This window comes from Erinaceus europaeus, chromosome 2 (genome assembly GCF_950295315.1).
Source record: "Erinaceus europaeus chromosome 2, mEriEur2.1, whole genome shotgun sequence".
Lineage (NCBI taxonomy): Eukaryota > Metazoa > Chordata > Mammalia > Eulipotyphla > Erinaceidae > Erinaceus > Erinaceus europaeus.
The window spans coordinates 38,497,668-38,516,976 of record NC_080163.1 but is presented as its reverse complement, the minus strand read 5'-3'; the positions used below and the strand labels follow the sequence as shown (position 1 = coordinate 38,516,976).

At 40.3% G+C, this 19,309-nt stretch overlaps 2 protein-coding genes across 4 annotated transcripts in view; both read right to left on the bottom strand.

Moving 5' to 3' along the window:
* LOC103110762 (cation channel sperm-associated protein 3-like) overlaps positions 1 to 1,566 on the bottom strand; it is a 69,893-nt gene extending 68,327 nt beyond the window's left edge. The window contains exons 1-2 of the mRNA XM_060186360.1: positions 1,532 to 1,566; positions 1,262 to 1,311 (exon numbers count right to left, since the gene is read on the bottom strand). Of these exons, the coding sequence (XP_060042343.1) occupies positions 1,262 to 1,311; positions 1,532 to 1,566 (85 nt within the window). The remainder of the gene's footprint in view (positions 1 to 1,261; positions 1,312 to 1,531) is intronic.
* Positions 1,567 to 1,672: 106 nt separating this feature from the next.
* The window catches only part of PCBD2 (pterin-4 alpha-carbinolamine dehydratase 2), an 86,174-nt gene continuing 68,537 nt past the window's right edge, over positions 1,673 to 19,309 (bottom strand). For all 3 annotated transcript variants that reach the window (XM_060178293.1, XM_007519898.3, XM_060178294.1), the window contains 2 exons: positions 3,069 to 3,149; positions 1,673 to 1,923 (listed from right to left, as the gene is read on the bottom strand). In XM_060178293.1, the coding sequence (XP_060034276.1) occupies positions 1,828 to 1,923; positions 3,069 to 3,149 (177 nt within the window). In that variant the 3' untranslated portion in view covers positions 1,673 to 1,827. The remainder of the gene's footprint in view (positions 1,924 to 3,068; positions 3,150 to 19,309) is intronic.

Genomic DNA, 19,309 nt, shown 5'->3' with positions numbered 1-19,309 from the left:
CAGGATATATAAGGAGAGGATTGTGATTAGAGATAGCTGAGATTGCACTGCGTTCCACATGAATAAAGACTGAACTGCATACCACTCAGCCATGAGTCCCTGGTCCTCTCTCTCCTCTCTCCTCTCTCTCTCTCTCTCTCTCTCTCTCTCTCCTGCCTGCGAAGCTAGCCCAACACACCTGCATATCAGATTTCAGGCTCAGGAAAAAAAAAAAAAAAAAAACCACTAGTATAGCCACAGACCCTTTGGAATATAACTAAAATATGCCTACTAGCTATCTAAAAAATGGAGGAACCCCCCCCCCCAACACTTCATCTGCTCTATCCCAGCCTTTAGGTCCATGACTGGTCAACAATTTTTTTGGCTTTGTATGTTAACTCTATTTTCAACCACCAGGTTCCAGATGCTAGCATGATGCCAACCAGACTTCCCTGGACAGACAACCCCACCAATGTGTCCTGGAGCTCCGCTTCCCCAGAGCTCTTCCCCACTAGGGAACGAGAAAGACAGGCTGGGAGTATGGATCAACCTGTCAACAGCCATGTTCAGCGGAGAAGCAATTACAGAAGCCAGACCTTCCACCTTCTGCATCCCACAATGACCTTGGGTCCATACTCCCAGAGGGTTAAAGAATAGGAAAGCTATCAGGGGAGGGGATGGGGGATGGGATACAGAGTTCTAGTGGTGGAAATTATGTGAAGTTTTACCCCCCTTATCCTATGGTTTTGTCAATGTTTCCTTTTTATAAATAAAAAATTAAATAAAAAAAGATTAACATGTCTGTGTATGAATACATATATGTTATTTTAATCTATATTCTAATCTCATTAATAAGTACCTCCCTAAATTCCTTCAAAGAATTGTGCTACTACACTTTTTTTTTAAGTCACTGAGGTTTTGTGCATGCAGTTTCACTGCACCTGGACTGATTTTTTTCTATTCTTCCCCCCCGCCCCCATAGAGACAGAGACAGAGGGAAAGAAACTACACCACTGAAATTTTTCATAGTGACATGGCACTCCCATATGGTCCTGAAGCACATGGCCAGCTTGGTGAGTAATCTTCCTACTCTTTTCACATAATAGATTACTCTGTATTCATTTTACTCCAGTAAACAGAGTTTATTACTGAATAATGCACAAGTAGCATCTAGCTCTAGCTCAGTGGCTAAATACTCTTAATTAAGGGTGCTAACCCGCAAATAAAAAATAAAAAACACTTTAACTCAGTAAGGCAAATAATGACCTGTAAATTGTCCTACCTTCATAGAAATCATGGATAAAACAATTATACTCATCTTCAACTTCTTGTCTGAAAAGTATAAAATACATCAAGAGAGCTCACCCAATTTTTGTGACATTTGTAATCTAACTATTTAATTTATAACAGTAGCTAAAATACAAATTCTTAGCTTCATAGGGATGATTTTTACGTAGTTAAAATCCTTTAGCTAGGACTCAGGAGGTGGTGCAATGAACAAAGCCTTAGACACTCATCTATGAGGTCCCAAGTTCAACCCCAGAAATCTCACATGCGAGAGTGATACTGTGGTGTATTCTCCTCCATTCCAGTTTCTGGTCTTATGAATATGATTTCTTTTTTTTAACATTATTGATATAGTTATATGAGTTGGTTACCTTATGCATATTATTAGATACAATGAAAAGTAAGGTCCAAATGAAAATCATTTTGTATTTAAGCAGTGATATTATAAACTTTGGTAATAAGGGAAACTAAATTTACAACATGATTTGTTTCTGTAAATTGCCTTCATGATACATCACAGATAGGATGTATATCAGATTTTACATCCATTTTTGTATGACATCACATAGAGGCAGCTGCTTTTTCAATAAAATTGGCCAATTTCACATCTCTTTTGGTCAGTCCACCACAGTCATGTGAGGTAAGAGTTATCTGGACCTATAAAAAGAGAAAACCAGTCTTTAAAATCCTGAACAACAAGTCCCTTGATGAATTAGAAAAAAGTTCATTATTCAAATTCATATTTGAGAATTAATGACTTAGGATACATTACATTATGAATAAGCACAGTATTTTCAAAATCTAATAAATTCCAGGAGTATAGTGTGCTTGAAGCTGGACCCAGTAACCACCCAGGCATAAAAAGTTTCTCTTATATGACAGGCAGTTCAGCTGCCAGAATCTCAAATCTTCACTGAGCGAGAAAGAGACAGAAAAAGACAAACACACACATGCCATGGTTTTATTTTAACTGCCATTACTATTTTCAGGTCACTGAGAAATCCAAGCTATCAAATGTAATATCTTAGCAACAACATTAAAAAAAAAAAAGGCTATTTCCAAATCAGGGAAGTAGAGTCAGGGTAGGGTAGAAGGAAAACTGTTGCTTCTTAACAGACTAAGAAGGAAAAGCAAAATTATGGGCGAAGAGTTAATTAGGAACAAAAAATATATTGGTGGCAGATTTTCCACAAAGTCATAAGGATAGTGTGAATTTTTCTTTTGTCAAAATGGAAAGAGAATTACACTGAAGAAATAAAACCTCAGAAATCTGGATAAGACATTTCAAATGGCATGACCATAAAAGGCAAGGACACTTTTGTGAGGCATGATTCTTCTCTCTGGGCCCCCTTAAAATTACTTAATGAAGTCTTTTTAATCTGCTCTTCATCTTGAATAAGAAGAGCAGTTCCCAATGAGGGTATAGAATTTAATAGCTACTTAACGCAGATCTTGAGGAAATTTATTTGAGATAAATGCAGTCAATCTTATTTGCTCATTTCTTAGAGTAATTTGTCTTAAATGAGATTTAAGATTTACCTGCATGGTTGATAAATTTAATGAGGAGTTTAATTTGGCCCAACTTTCTCATAAAAATACAGAGCCTAGTCACTGCTCTCTGGAGAAGATCTAAAAATGTGTTACTAATTTGCAATAACACACAATGATTCTAGGAAAAAGAGTAAGAGAACACTTTCTAAGAACAGTAACACTTAGTTGCACAGGATGACAAAGAAATAAGAAGAAAGCAGTTTCTTGAAGTCCACAATTAAGGTGATGACAAAATAAGGTAATTTAGTTACCTTGTTGTACACATTAAACCATTCTGGGTGATGATTCATCTTCTCTGCTTGTAGAGCAACTCTGGACATAAAGCCAAATGCCTGTGTAAGATAAAGTAAAAAGTGATTACTGACATTTCCCTCTTGCTTTGGAAATGAAGGGGACACCAGAGCATTACAGCCAGATAAGGACATGGTTAGGATCCTTAGGGAAGACTATAGAAATAAAATATGAGGGGATCAGGCGGTAGTGCAGCTGGTTAAGTGCAGGTGGCACAAAGCTCAAAGACCGGCATAAGGATCCCAGTTCGAGCCCCAGCTCCCCACTTCACAAGCAGGGAAGCAGGTCTGCAAGTGTCTATCTTTCTCTCCCCCTCTGTCTTCCCCTCCTTTCTCCATGTTCTCTCTGTCCTATCCAACAATGACTACATCAATATCAACAACAATAATAACTACAACAATAAAACAACAAGGGCAACAAAAGGGAAAATAAATAAATAAATATTTAAAAAATAAATAAACTATAAAAGGGATTGCTCTCCACAGTGCTGAGGTAACAGTGTAATAAGACTGTGACCTACTGCTCAATGGTGAAAAACAAACAAGCTCAAATAAACAAACCACGAAATTGGTATCATCCAGTGACCTGTCTGGACTGTTTAATTATCCTAAGAACAAGACTCTTCAAAAAAAAAAAAAAAAAAAAAAAGCACAGGAATAATTTCCCTTCAATTCAGTGCCCTGGGTCTTACTACCTGGTCCTAAATCTTAGGAGACACAATCCTTGCAGCATAGATCCTTTTATTTTCAGTGACTGGGTTGCTAACTAAAGCAACAATCACAAGGTCAAGGGAAAAAGTCTTGAGAGCATGTGTTAGGAAAAAGCACTAGCAGAAATGAACAGCTTCCCATCCCATCTCCCAGGCAGAAGAGGAAGGTGCAAAAGATTGACCACTCAGAGAATTCTTGCTACTTCTTTTTTTTAATATTAGTGTTTCTTTTTATAATAGTTCCTTTTCATTTTATTTATTCATTGGCTAGAGACAAAGAAATAGAGGAGAGACTTGCAACACTGATTCACTGCTTGTGAAGGGTAAGGACAAGGGGCCCAAAACTGAGTCCCTGAGCATTCTAACATGTGCATTCTACCAAGTGTGCCATCACCTGGCCCCTCTTGCTACTTCTCAACACTGCCATTTATGGGAGAAGGTGCCCCATGTCAAGGCAGAGAGCTAAAGACTCAGTGCAAAAACACAACTGCACAGGAAAAGTATGCACACTAATACTGCTAAAAAGAAGGCAAACATGCTTTCTTTCTTTCTTTATTATTTAAATAAATAAATAAACATCTTGTTATTTTTGCTTGCTTTTGTCAGCCCCCAGGCCCCCCTACCCCCCCTCCACACACACACATACACAACACTGCTTAGCTCTGGTTTATGGTGATGCAATGGATTGAACCTGGGACCTCAGGGGCTCGGGCATGAGAAGGTTTTTTTTTTTTTTTTTTTGCATAACCATTATGCTACCTCCCCTGCTCATTTGCTTTCAGTTTTTTATGAGGATAATTGCAAACAGCAGAAGAACCTGTCTCTATCATATGTAGAACGGAACTACTTGGTAAGATTCCATTATATACAAAGTTACTATGGACTTCACAGGTCAGTACCATTACTACTACATAAATAAATAATTTCATTACTCCTATCCAGAAAAACCAATCTGATACTAGTTGGCCTATGCTTTTTAGAGCACCAATGACAGTCAGAATATATTTCTAAGTTAGAAATGCCACCTTAAACAAAAACAATTTCATTAGGGATAAAGATTTCCACTTTGCAATTAAGGCCAGAGTTTTCCATATTAGAAAGACAAGCAAAATCCATTTAACTACATACAGGAATAAAACAAGAATTAATATCCACTCTCCCAACCCTCTTCATTTCATAATCCAAACCTCAAGGTTATGTGAGGGGGACAAGTCAAACATGCTTATTCAAACACAAAGCTAACCTGTAAGGTATATTAAATTATGAGATTTTTCACTGCCTATAATGCCTTTTTCTTGTTTGACTTCAGAACATCCCTGAGAAATAGTAATGTACTCATTAAGGGCAAGGAAGTGCTGAATTCAAATTCCATTGCATGGGTTTCCAATTCTACTGCTAAATTGCCAACTGACTTATCTACAAGTTTTCTATCAGTAAAAGAAGGATAATGATGTGGTCTGAGAAGTGGCATAATGGATAAAGCATTGGATTCTCAACCATGAGGTCCTTAGTTCAATCCCCAGCAGCACATGTATCAGAGTGATGTCTGGTTCTTTCTCTCCTATCTTTCTCATGAATAAATAAATAAATTCTTCAAAAAAAAAAGAGGATAATGATAATAGCTCTCTCTCTCTTTTATTTATAAAATAAAAAATATTGACAAGACCACAGGATAAGAGGGGTACAATTCCACATAATTCCCACCAGAGTTCCACATCCCATCCCTTACCTTGAAAGCTTTCCTAGTCTTTATCCCTCTGGGAGTATGGACCCAGGGTCATTATGGGGTACAGAGGGTCTGGACCCAGGGTCATTATAGGGAAAGGTCTGGCTTTTGTTATTGCTTCCCCACTGAATGTGGGCATTAGCAGGTCAATCTATACTCCCAGCCTGTCCCTATCTTTCCCTAGTGAGGCAGGGCTCTTCTTCTTCTTCTGGAGAGGTGGAGGTCCAGGTACATTGGTGCGGTCCTCTGTCCGGGAAAGTCAGGTTGGCATCATGGTAGCATCTGCAACTTGGTGGGATAAGAGCTCTTTTAATCCCACTTAATAAAACAGAAGCTATAAAAGCTCTTAGAATAGCACTTAACAGAGTAAGGGATCAATAATGGCATGTACCACTACCACGACTACATCCATCTGAACATCAGTCTTATAAAACACTGGGTAAAATTCCTTCCTCCCACAGCCTTGACAATCTAAGATTTCAGTAGCTGCTTCTAGGGGAAAAAGAAAAAAAGAAAAAAAAACAAACAAACAGGTTCTTCCTTTTTCCCATATGCCATCAGTAGGTACTCTCATATCATACAGTACATGCGTAATAGAGGAAAACTGTTAAAGACAAATGATACAGGCAATAAAGTAGACTTCCTAACTTGCTTCCACCCTAAAATCTCTAATCTCATCTGCTCTGTTCCTACTTTTTTGATTCTTGTTCATTAACCATTTTATCTCACTTTATATCTTGCCACCTTCCAGCCACCAAGTTGCATATGCTACCATGATTCCATCCTGACTTCTCTGAGCAGATGACCTCACCAATGTGTTCTGAAACCTCACCTCTCCAGAACTCTACCCCACTAGGGAAAGATAGAGACAGGCTGGGGATATGGGTTGACCTTCCAATGCCCATGTCCAGCAGAGAAGCAATCACAGAAGCCATGTCAACAGGGGTATAATTCTATACCATTCCCTCCAGAGTTTTCAATCCCTAACCCCTCTAGTGTAAGCTACAGCAGTTTCCCTAAGGCTGACGATATTGGTTAACTATTATTTCTATTTTCTCTTTCCCTCTCTGTCTTCCCCTTCTCTATTTCTCTCTGTCCTATCTAACAACAACAGCAGCAGCAATAACAACAGTAACAAGAATAACAACAAGGGCAACAAAAGTGGGAAAAATAGCCTCAAGGGGCAGCAGATACATAGTACAGACACCGAGCCCCAGCAATAACCCTGGTTGAAAAAAAGTATCTGGAGAGACGGTTCAGTGGACAGAGAACAGGATATACACACATAAGGTTCCAGGTTCAATTTCCAGGACCACATATGCCATGCCATGCTCTGGTCTCTGTCTCTATCTCCTATAAACTAAATACATCTTTCTTTTTTTTAAAAAAAAATATTTATTTATTTATTCCTTTTTGTTGCCCTTGTTGTTTTATTGTAGTTATTATTGCTGTTCTTGGATAGGACAGAGAGAAATGGAGAGAGGAGGGGAAGACAGAGAAGGGGAGAGAATGATTGACACCTGCAGACCTGCTTCACCGCTGGTGAAGAGACTTCCCTGCAGGTGTGGAGCCTGGGGCTCAAACTGGGATCCTTGCACCGGTTCTTGCGCATTGCACCACCTGCACTTAACCCGCTGTGCTACCGCCTGACTTCCATCTTTCTTTTTTTTTTTTAGAATGAATACAGAAGACAAACAGATTAACTGTCAAAAAGAGAATAAACGGGAGTTGGGCCATAGTGCAGCAGATTAACAAAGTGCAAGGATCAGCATAAGGATCCCGATTCAAGCCCCCCAGCTCCCTACTTGCAGGGTGTTGGTCATTATGCCAGGTTCCCTGCATTGCTTAGCGCTGTGGTCTTATTTACATAATCATTGTTTTTGCCTGAGACCCGCCCTGCCTGCAGGGTACTGGTTTAATCCCACTGATTAGAACCTTCAAAATAGCTGCTATGGAAGCTTGCTACCTTCATGCTCTTTTTTTCTCCACCCCCTCTCCTAACCATTTCCTTTTCCCACTTGTCACTTCTGAGTAAAGAGATATATATAAAAAGCGTTTACTTTGACCAATAAAGAAATTGCATTGTGTTCCCGCTCAGCCATGAGTTCCTGGTTCCTCTCCTGCATCGCTGAGTAAGCAGTAAGCAGCAGCCCAGGTTGGCTCCAGTCCAGTTCTCTCCCCTGCGACGCAACCGACAGCAGGGGAGTTGCTTCACAAGGGGTGAAGCAGGTCTGCAGGTGTCTATCTTTCTCTCCCCCTGTTTTCCCCTCCTCTCTCCAGTTCTCTCTGTCCTATCCAACAACGACAACATCAATAACAACAATAACTACAACAATAAAACAACAAGGGCAACAAGGGGGAATAAGTAAATAAATAAATATTTTTTAAAAAAGAATAAACAACAAGAAAAGGAAAAAGTGTTACATAGAGAGATAGCCAGTAGGAGAGATAGCATAATGGTCATACAAAAAGACTTTCGTGCAAGAGGTGCCAATGTCTAATACCATGTCTAATACCAGCAACACAGATCAGAACTGAGCAGTGCTCTGGTGAAAAAAAAATAAGTCAATAAATAAATAAATAGCAATAGATAATTGACTGTAAAATTATAGGTATAATACTATTCAAAAGAACTAAAATAAAAGCATCCACAATTTAAAATAACACAATTAAAATAAGTAAAGAAAATACAATTTATATTGTGATTTAAATTAAGGAAGACAATGTATACTGCTCCTGCCACATTTTATTTTATTTACTCATTTTATTGACACCAGAATTATCACTGGAGTTGGATACCAGTACTACAAATCTTCCTGGCAGCCATTTTTTCTTTTTTTTTTTCTTCTAATTTTTACTAGATAGGACAGAGAAAAATTGAGTGGAAGAGGAAGATAAAAGAAAAAAAGAAAGACAGACACCTGCAGACCTGCTTCACAGCTGGTGAAGTGAACCCCCGGCAGGTGGGAAGCGAGTCTGAACCTGGGTCCTTACACTCGGTAATATATGCGGTGAACCAGGTGCACCACTGCCCGACCCCCCCACCACTATATCATCGTATAAGACCAAACATTTCCAGTAAATGTAAAAAGGTTAAATACAACCAAATAAAGGAGATAAAAATGCTATAATGGATCATAAAATAGAATTAAATGACTAGAAATAAAAAGTCAAATGTAAACAAAATTTCAAAGAAATCCTCAGGTTAGGGGTCAGAAGACGGCTCACCCAGTAAAACATGTGCCTTGTCTTAGTTCAAGCCCCAGCTACACATGGGAGTGCAGTAGCACCTGGAAGCTCTAATAGCATGGTGTCTCTTTGACTCTGGGTATATGAACTAGAAAGAATGAAACAGCTGTCTAGAAGTGGTAAGCCTGTGTATGTATGAGACCCCAGCAACCAAGAAAAAAAAAAGAAAAGAGAGGAAGTAAGGAAGGGAGGGAAGGAAGGAGGGAGGGAGACAGGGAGGAGAGAAGGAAGGAAGGAAGGTAGATAAGGAAAGAGACAAAGAAGGAAAGAGTTTATAAGTGATGCAGGAAGTGGCACAGTGGACAGTGTTGGACTCTCAGGTATGAAGTTCTAAGTTGAATCACTAGCAGCACATGTATCAAAGTGATGTCTAGCTCTACTTTTCTCTCTTCTCCTATATCTTTCATTAATAAATAACTTATTTAAAAAATAAACTATCAAGATAATTTACAACTATAAAGTATATCTACAGTGGGAATTAAGGAGGCAATTCAGCATCTAAGCAAGTGCCTTGCATGTGTATGGCTCTGGGTTCAACCTCTGGCACTGCATATGACAGAGCAGCTCTGGTCTCTCGCTCTTATAAAAATAAATATACTTTTAAAAGTATATCCAGACAGAAGCAAGCCAATTATGGGGTGCAGAAGGTGGGAGTTCTGGCTTCTGTAATTGCTTCTCCACTGGACATGGACCTTGGCAGGTCGATCCATACTCCAGCCTGTTTCTGTCTTTCTCTAGTGGGGTAGGGCTCTGGGGAGGTGAGGCTTTGGAACACATTTGTTAGGCTGTCTGCCCACAAGTCAGGAAATTGTTTTTTAATTCTTCTTTTAAAACTCTTGGGTCAAAGAAGAAACCAAATCATAAACTGAATAAAAATCAATAATAAATAAATTGAGCAACCAGCAGCCCAGGAGGCTGACAGTGACTGAAGTACCAAACTTGCAATTATGAAGTCCAACCCTTGGCACTGCATATACCAGAGTGATGATCTGTTTCTTGTTTTCTGGATCTCCCCTTAATAATTACATAAATCTTCTGAAAATTAAGCACTTGGGATGAGCAGTGGCACAACCAGTAAAGCACACAAGTTATCATGTGCAAGGGACTGGGTTCAAGTCCCTGGTCCCCATTTGCAGCAGGTGGGAAGCTTCATGAGCAATGCAGTGGGCTGCAGGTGTCTCTCTCTACCTCTCCCTCCTCTTGTGTTCTATTGCTCTCTATCATAATAAGAAGATAAGAAGAAAGGGGGGGGAAGGAATTGATCACTGGGAGCAGTGGGTTAAATTAATCATGCAGACACCCAGACCTAGCAATAAATCATTGTGGGGGGAAAAAAGTGTGTGTGTACATAGCGCGAAGCACAAGGACCAACATAAGGATCCCAGTTCAAGTCCCTGACTCCCCACCTGCAGGGGAGTCACTTCACAGGCGGTGAAGCAGGTCTGCAGGTGTCTGTCTTTCTCTCCCCCTCTCTGTCTTCCCCTCCTCTCTCCATTTCTCTCTGTCCTAACAATGATGACATCAGTAACAACAACAATAACAACTACAACAACAATAAAAAACAACAATGACAACAAAAGGGGAAGTAAAAGTGTGTGTGTGTGTGTGTGTGTGTGTGTGTGTGTGTGTGTGTTATCTATTTCTTTAGCGATTTTACTGGGTAGGGGAGAATTTAATGGTTTACAATACAGTCACTGACACATAGGTACAACTTCTCAGCTCTCTAGGGGTCTGTCTGTAAGACACTCACTCCCTCAATGTACATCTTCCCTCCTCACCCCCCATCATGCACTAGGACCCCAGTGATACTCCATTCCATCCCTTTCAAAAGAAAGAAAATTAACCATTCAACCAAGAAGGCAATAAGTAGATAAATAAATAAACAAACAAACTTAGGGAGAACAGCAATTAATGTAAATAAAGAGAAAAGTAGAGGGACATGAACGAGTGAAAAAGTACAACAGTAAATTTGAATTTGAATGCTATACCTGAAAAAAGGTATATAATGGAGAAATGCCCACTTCATCTAAAACAAACAAGGGGGGGCATAGAAGCTTTGTGGTGAGTGTCGGATAGAACAAACCCATGTAATGTTATAATCTTATAAACCATTATTAAATCACTAATTAAAATTATATATAAAAAGTATATAAGAGGAGAAAATACTGATGAACAAAGCAGCTAATAAGAATAGAGTGGCCCAGGGAGACAGCATAATGGCTATGCAAAAAGATTTTAATGCCTGAGGCTCTGAGGTCCCAGTTTCAACTCCCAGAACCCCCATAAGCCAGAGCTGAGCAGTGCTCTGGTTAAGAGAAGAGAAAGAAAGGAAAAGGGGGCCCAGTGGGTTAAGCTCACATGGCTCAAAGCACAAGAACCAGCACAAGGATCCCGGTTTGAGCCCTCCAGGAGCAGAGGAAAGAAGGAAAGAAGGAAGGAAGGAAGGAAGGAAGGAAGGAAGGAAGGAAGGGAGGGAGGGAGGGAGGGAGGAAGGGAGGGAGGGAGGGAGGGAGAGAGGGAGGGAGGAGGAAAGAAGGAGAATGAGACAGCATCTACAGATAAAGAAAAAGTAATACAACAAAATAAGTTCTAAAAATGTGAAGGGTGACAGATGTGACTCAGTGATAGAGCACATACTTCACAGAGAGATGCCCCAAGTTCAACACCAAAAAAAAAAACCTTTTAATTGGTCAAACAGTCATCAGAAAAATAAGAATTCTCAAAACTTAACTACAGGAGAGAAAAACCCCAAACATGGGTAGGGTCCAATTAACTCATAGAGAAATTCTACCCACCATTTAGGAAGTTATCTTTAACACTAATTAAATTATCACACAAAAAATGAAAATAAAGGGCACAGTCAAATTATTGTTAAGATCTATTTTTTTTAAGTTTTGTTTTTTTTAATTTATAAAAAGGAAACATACTCTATGCTCCACCTGAGGAAGATAGGTCCTGAAACTGGAGCAGCTTGGAACGTTCCTACTTATGATCACAGAACGTGAGGTCAGATCTACAAGGATGTAGAGATCACATAGGCTCCTATGAATATGGGCCCCAGATCACATCAAATCGATGGGGTTTACAGTCAACAATTGTTATTCACCTTTCCCATATTTGGGAGCTACTCTCTTCCCAGATTCAGCTTTCTGGTCCTTTTTCCAGCCATGACATCATCTCCCCAGAAAATAACTTGGATCCACCTGTTTATCAGATTTCAGGCTCAGGGAAAAAAAAAAAAAAAACTAGTATAGTCACGGGCCCTTTGGAATATAGGCCTATTAGCTATCTACAAAACGGAGGATCCCCCACCCCAACTCTTCAACTGCACTATTCCAGCCTTTAGGTTCATGATTAATAAACAATTTGTTTGGCTCCATATGTTAACTCTCTTTTCAGCCACCAGGTTCCAGATGCTACCATGATGCCACCCAGACCTCCCTGGGCAGACAACCCCACCAAGATGTCCTGGAGCCCCACTTCCCCAGAATCCTGCCCCACTAGGGAAAGAGAGCGGCAGGCTGGGAATATGGATCAACCTGTCAACAGCCATGTTCAGCGGAGAAGCAATTACAGAAGCCAGACCTTCCACCTTCTGCACCCCATAATGACCCTGGGTCCATACTACCAAAGGGATAAAGAATAGGAAAGTTAGGGAGTCAGTCGGTAACACAGTGGGTTAAGCGCACGTGGTGCAAAGTGCAAGGAACGGTGCCATAAGGATATGGGTTTGAGCCCCCAGCATCCCCACTGCAGGTATGGAGTGGGGGCTCAAACCAGGTTCTTGCACACAGTACTATGTACGCTTAACCCTGTTGAGCACACACATTATCATGCTCCAGGACCCAGATTCAAGCCCCTGCTCCCCACCTACAGGGGGAATACTTCACAAGCAGTGAAGCTGGTCTGCAGCTTTTATCTTTCTCTCTCCTACTCTTATCTCCCTCCCCTCAATTTCTCTCTGTCTTATAAAATGAAAGGAAGAACGAAAGGAAGGAAGGACAGAAGGAAGGAAGGAAGGAAGGAAGGAAGGAAGGAAGGAAGGAAGGAAGGAAGGAAGAAAGAAGGAAAAGAAAAAGGGAGGGAGGGAGGAAGGAAGGAAGTTGGTTGGTTGCAGCCAATAGTGTTGGTGCCGGCACCAAGCTCTAGTGATAACCCTGGTGGCAAAACAATCTTGAGAAAAAAGAACAGAACCAGAGGCATCACACTCCCAGATCTCAAATTGTATTATAGGGCCATTGTCATCAAAACTGCTTGGTACTGGAACATGAATAGACACACTGACCAGTGGAATAGAATTGAGAGCCCAGAAATGAGGTCCCACACCTATGGACATCTAATCTTTGACAAAAGGGCTCAGACTATTAAATGGGGAAACAGAGTCTCTTCAACAAATGGTGTTGGAAACAATGGGTTGAAACATGCAGAAGAATGAAACTGAACCACTGTATTTCACCAGATACAAAAGTAAATTCCAAGTGGATCAAGGACTTGGATGTTAGACCACAAACTATCAGATACTTAGAAGAAAATATTGGCAGAACTCTTTTCCACATAAATTTTAAAGACATCTTCAATGAAACGAATCCAATTACAAAGAAGACTAAGGCAAGTATAAACCTACGGTACTACATCAAATTAAAAAGCTTCTGCACAGCAAAAGAAACCACTACCCAAACCAAGAGACCCCTCACAGAATGGGAGAAGATCTTTACATACCATACATCAGACAAGAGTTTAATAACCAGCATATATAAAGAGCTTGCCAAACTCAACAACAAGACAACAAATAACCCCATCCAAAAATGGGGGGAGGACATGGACAGAATATTCACCACAGAAGAGATCCAAAAGGCTGAGAAAAACATGAAAAAATGCTCCAAGACTCTGATTGTCAGAGAAATGCAAATCAAGACAACAATGAGATACCACTTCACTCCTGTGAGAATGTCATACATCAGAAAAGGTAGCAGCAGCAAATGCTGGAGAGGGTGTGCGGTTAAAGGAACCCTCCTGCACTGCTGGTGGGAATGTCAATTGGTCCAACCTCTGTGGAGAACAGTCTGGAGAACTCTCAGAAGGCTAGAAATGGACCTACCCTATGATCCTGCAATTCCTCTCCTGGGGATATATCCTAAGGAACCCAACATATCCATCCAAAAAGATCTGTGTACACATATGTTCTTGGCAGCACAATTTGTAATAGCCAAAACCTGGAAGCAACCCAGGTGTCTAACAACAGATGAGTGGCTGAGCAAATTGTGGTATATATACACAATGGAATACTACTCAGCTATAAATAATGGTGACCTCGCCACCAGGATGCTGGCCAGGCTTCCCTGGATTGAAGACCCCACCAATATGTCCTGGAGCTCAGCTTCCCCAGAGACACACCTTACTAGGGAAAGAGAGAAGGAGACTGGGAGTATGGACCGACCAGTCAACGCCCATGTTCAGCAGGGAAGCAATTACAGAAGCCAGACCTTCTACCTTCTGCAACCCTCAACGACCCTGGGTCCATGCTCCCAGAGGGCTAGAGAATGGGAAAGCTATCATGGGAGGGGGTGGGTTATGGAGATTGGGTGGTGGGAATTGTGTGGAGTTGTACCCCTCCTACCTTATGTTTTTGTTCATTAATCCTTTCTTAAATAAAAAATTTTTTTAAAAAATGGTGACCTCACCGTTTTTAGCTGATCTTGGATGGACCTTGAAAAAAAATCATGTTGAGTGAAGTAAGTCAGAAACAGAAGGATGAATATGGGATGATCTCACTCTCAGGCAGAAGTTGAAAAACAAGATCAGAAAAGAAAACACAAGTAGAACCTGAAATGGAATTGGCGTATTACACCAAAGTAAAAGACTCCGGGGTGGGTGGGTGGGGAGAATACAAGTCCAGGAAGGATTCAGAGGACCTAGTGGGGGTTGTATTGTTATATGGGAAACTGGGGAATGTTATGCATGTACAAACTATTTTACTTACTGTTGAATGTAAAACATTAATTCCCCAATTAAAAATAATAATAAAACAATTAGAAAAAAATGAAAATCAAGAAAAAAATCATGTTAAGGTAAGTGTGAGGTAAAAATCATGTGAGGTAAGTCAGAAACAGAAGGATGAATATGGGATGGTCTCACTCATAGGCAGAAGTTGAAAAGCAAGATCAGAAGAGAAAACACTAAGCAGAACTTGGACTAGAGTTGGTGTACTGCACCAAAGTAAAAGACTCTGGGATGGAGGGGGAAGGTTTGGGTCCTGGAACATGATAGCAGAGGACCTAGAGGGGGTTGTATTGTTATGTGGAAAACTGGGAAATGTACAAACTACTGTATTTACTGTTAACTGTAAAACATTAATCCCCCAATAAAGAAATTTTTAAAAAGTCAACTCAATAAGAAGCACCAGAAGAATTAACATTAAAATCAAGAATAAAACAAGCCAAAAAAATCAATAACTTCCTATCCCACAGTCCTGTCAATCATTATTAAATCACTAATATATTTTTTTTTAATTCTTAAGCACTACACATTACCTCTTATCACAGAATAGGCCACAGATCTGCACTTTTATCTTCAGGTGTTTCTAGTGCAAAAATATGGATCATACTTTATAAAAAGAAAAACGAATTACAAATACATCAGAATCTGTGTTATGGCTTACTTGTTTTGAAAACATGTCTAGATCAGTGGCATTCAATGAATATATGTTAAATAAATGAATGAGTAACTTTAAAGAAAAATCAATAACTTTCTTACACAGTTAGTTAGAAAACATATTCAAAGAGTCCATCTAAAATGGCACCAAAATTATCTAGAAATAAAGTTAATAAGAAATGCATAAATCCTACATGCAGATGATTTTTTAAATCACTACTAAAAAACAGATAAATCTTCCTATATTACCATTTTTTGCTTATGTGACAATAAAAACCAACAAAATTAAAGACAAGACAGGGAGACAGGATAGTGGCAGATCACCAGACCGCACACGTGAGACCCTAGAAGTCTCAGGTTCAATCTCTAGCACCACCATATGCGAGAGATGAGTAATGCTCTGGTCTCAGTCTCTCTCTCTCTGTCTCAAAATAAACAAATAAATCTTTTTTTAAAAGAATTTATTGTTAAAAATTAAAGAAACAAACAACAATCTGTATCTGCAGTACATATTTGCTTAGCATATAAAGAATTCTTAGAATTCAGTTTTGAATGGATAGTTAATAGGAATCAAATGGCTCAAAAAAAAAGAAAGAAAAACTTCTCAGTCTCATACATGACAAGAGAAATACATAGACTGAAACCAAGCTATATGTCAATTATTTGTTATTTTAAATATTTATTTATTCCCTTTTGTTGCCCTTGTTTTATTATTGTAGTTATTACTGTTGTTGTTGTTATTGACGTCATTGTTGTTGGATAGGACAGAGAGAAATGGAAAAAGGGAAGGCAGAGGGGGAGAGAAAGACACCTGCAGACCTGCTTCACCGCTTGTGAAGCAACTCCCCTGCAGGTGGGGAGCTGGGGGCTTGAACAGGGGATCCTTGCGCCGCCAGTCCTTGCGCTTTGCACCACCTACGCTTAACCCACTGTGCTAGGTATATGTCAATTATAACTCAACAAATCATGGCGAGGAATTAAGTGAAATCTGTCAGTTTAGCAAAGATCAAAAAGTTTGTACCACATCTTGGATAGAACTTGAAGGAGATAAGCCAAAGACAGTCAAATACTAGATAATCTCACTTATAGATTAAGAAACAAGGACAGAAAGGGAAAATACAAGGAGAAACCTGGACTGGGGTGGTCAGTTGAAGTAAAGCCAAGAACTCCAGTGGAAATAGGGGGAGGTGGGAGTGCATCGAGGACCCAGTGCACCGTGGTCTAGGAAGAATCAAGTTAGTGGTGGGAGTGATGGAAGTAATGAGAGTGACCTATCATGGGAAGATAAGAAATTGTATTCATGTGACAACTGTCTTATAAATCACTATTTCCAAAAAAAAAAAAAAAGTGATTAAAATTGTCTGTTGCAGGATACATCCCAGGATCCATAATATGGCATGGCAGAACCTACAAAAGTTGGCTCACAGAGCCCTCTCTCCTACCCCTTCCCTGAATGTCTTATGTTATGAATGGCCAGTTGTGTTTTGTGAGTGTGCTGAATGACCAAAAATTTTTTGTATGACCCATCTGCTCAGAAGTACTCTAAATGTTAAAACCATTGTTACTAACATGCATTAACTCTCTAAGTAACCTGAGTCTGCTTATAGTCCAAAGTCAATTATAGTAAACCTCTAACTTGTTACAAGTTTTATTGTTTTTCACAAGTAAGTGATTATAGCTATCAAGCCTTCATATGAGGAATCATCTGTTCATACGGTAAGGTATTAAACTGTAAGAAGTTCCTCCATATCCAACCTATGTGAATTAGCAACATTCACATATTCTTGTAAACTTAACTGGTGTATCTTGTCTTGCCACCATAGGCCTGCCTTTGTCAGCCAACAATTTAAAGATGTTTCTCTTTATAACATCACCCATGCCACGGACATCCTTTACTACCCCCAAAGACAATTGGCTGTTCCCCTGGACATCACATTCACTGACTGCTTCCCTTAGACTTGAGATATGCTCCTACCTCTTCATATCAATGGATACATTCCCCCTTCCTTACCTGTATACCCTTAGTTGTGGGACCCTAGCTTGTTTTACTTCTTCTGCTCACAATAGGTCCTATAATTCTTTTTTTCAACATTTTAAATTTATTTATTAATGAGAAAGAGAGAAAGAACCAGACTCACTCTGGTACATGTGCTGCCAGGGATCGAACTCAGGACCTCATGCTTAAGAGTCCAAGGCTTTAGTCACTGCATCACCTCCCGGACCACAGTCCTATAATTCTTAACAAGCTCATGGCCTTTTGCAGCAACAGATTGATGCCATAAAGATGCAACCTATACAAAGTCACTATCATAGGCTGGACATGGCAGAATATTGAGTTGCTGTGGAGGATTTGCCCCCCTCCATCAGAACGTCCACCATGTAGAGGGCTGGCTAGCCAATGACGGGTAAGAGGAAACTAGCGCTATCCAGTCAACCTAAGACAGGGCATCTGGTACTACTGGGCAAAAATGACCAGGTGTTCCAATGATGGGTAAGATGGAAGGCTGATCCCCAACCTAAGACAGGCACAGTCCACCCTGCCACAAAACAAAGTCCGCCAAACATCAAAACATGATATAAGACAGGGGGACATGTGGGGAGCCACATGTGCCCTCAAGGTTGCTATTGGCATGGCCATAGAGTTTATGTTAAAAGATAGTTCCTGGGAATCGGGTGGTGGCGCAGCGAGTTTAGCAAGAACTGGCTTGAGGATCCCAGTTTGAGCCCCCGGCTCCTCACCTGCAGGGGAATCACTTCACAGGCGGTGAAGCAGGTCTACAGGTATCTTTCTCTCCCTCTGTCTTTCCCTCCTCTCTCCATTTCTCTCTGTTCTATCCAACAACCACAATATCAGCAATAACAACAATATAATTACAACAAGAACAACTAGGGCAACAAAAGGCAAGATACAAGATACAAAAAAAAAAAAAAAGGGATAAGATAGTTCCCGCTTCCCTACACCTTAGAGTCTTTGTTAAAAGATAAGGTCTTTTTCCCCATGAATCACCCAGGACCTTCCAGATAAATGGCTGACTACCATGACAAATAATATAAAATATAATCATAAATGAATAGGAAAGATACATCCCCCAATACTCAGTTGGTCAAGGCACCAAACCTCTTCTTCTATAAAGCATTCAAATCAGATGCCCTGCTAACCACGAGAAGCAGATTGTTTGTGTTTCTTTCACAGGAATCCCGGAAAAACCATCTGAACCCCTGCACACACTGACGTCACTCACTAGATGGCACGACTACCGTGCAACGAAACCCTAGATGTCACTCAACGCGATCTGAAGAATCTGATTCGCAGACTCCAAGGACAGAACCTTTTTACTGCCTGTCTGCCTTTCCTGCTTTTGCTTTGACCTGTCACGTTTTGGCGGTTCCAGCTCACAATCTACAGAAAAGCAGAATTCCAGAGGCTGACCTTCCTCATGCAGCATTTCATCCCCTGCCATTTCTCCCCCTAGTCGCCTACTTTGGACTGAGACTTCTATCGGACTTGCTGGTATACCCTTTGGACACTTTAGACAATTTTACAGCAGCTTCCTTCCCTTCACGTTGCTGGTTTTTCATAGACTGATCCTGAGTAATTCATAGACTTTACAGACTGTTGCCTTGAGGACTATACAATGCCAAATAGCCCCTCTGTTTGGTGGGTCATGCCTCCCGCCTCCCCCTCATTATGTACCCTTGCCCCTTTCCCCACCCAAACAGGGAATGCTCCTTTACACACCAATCCTTCCCTTCACACCACACTGGCTTTTACTTCTCCCCTTCGTGTCCCTTCCTATTTTGTTATGTCATGTAGGCTTATGCCCAAAAGGTTTCTGCCCCATGATAGTCTTTTATAGACTTTGTAC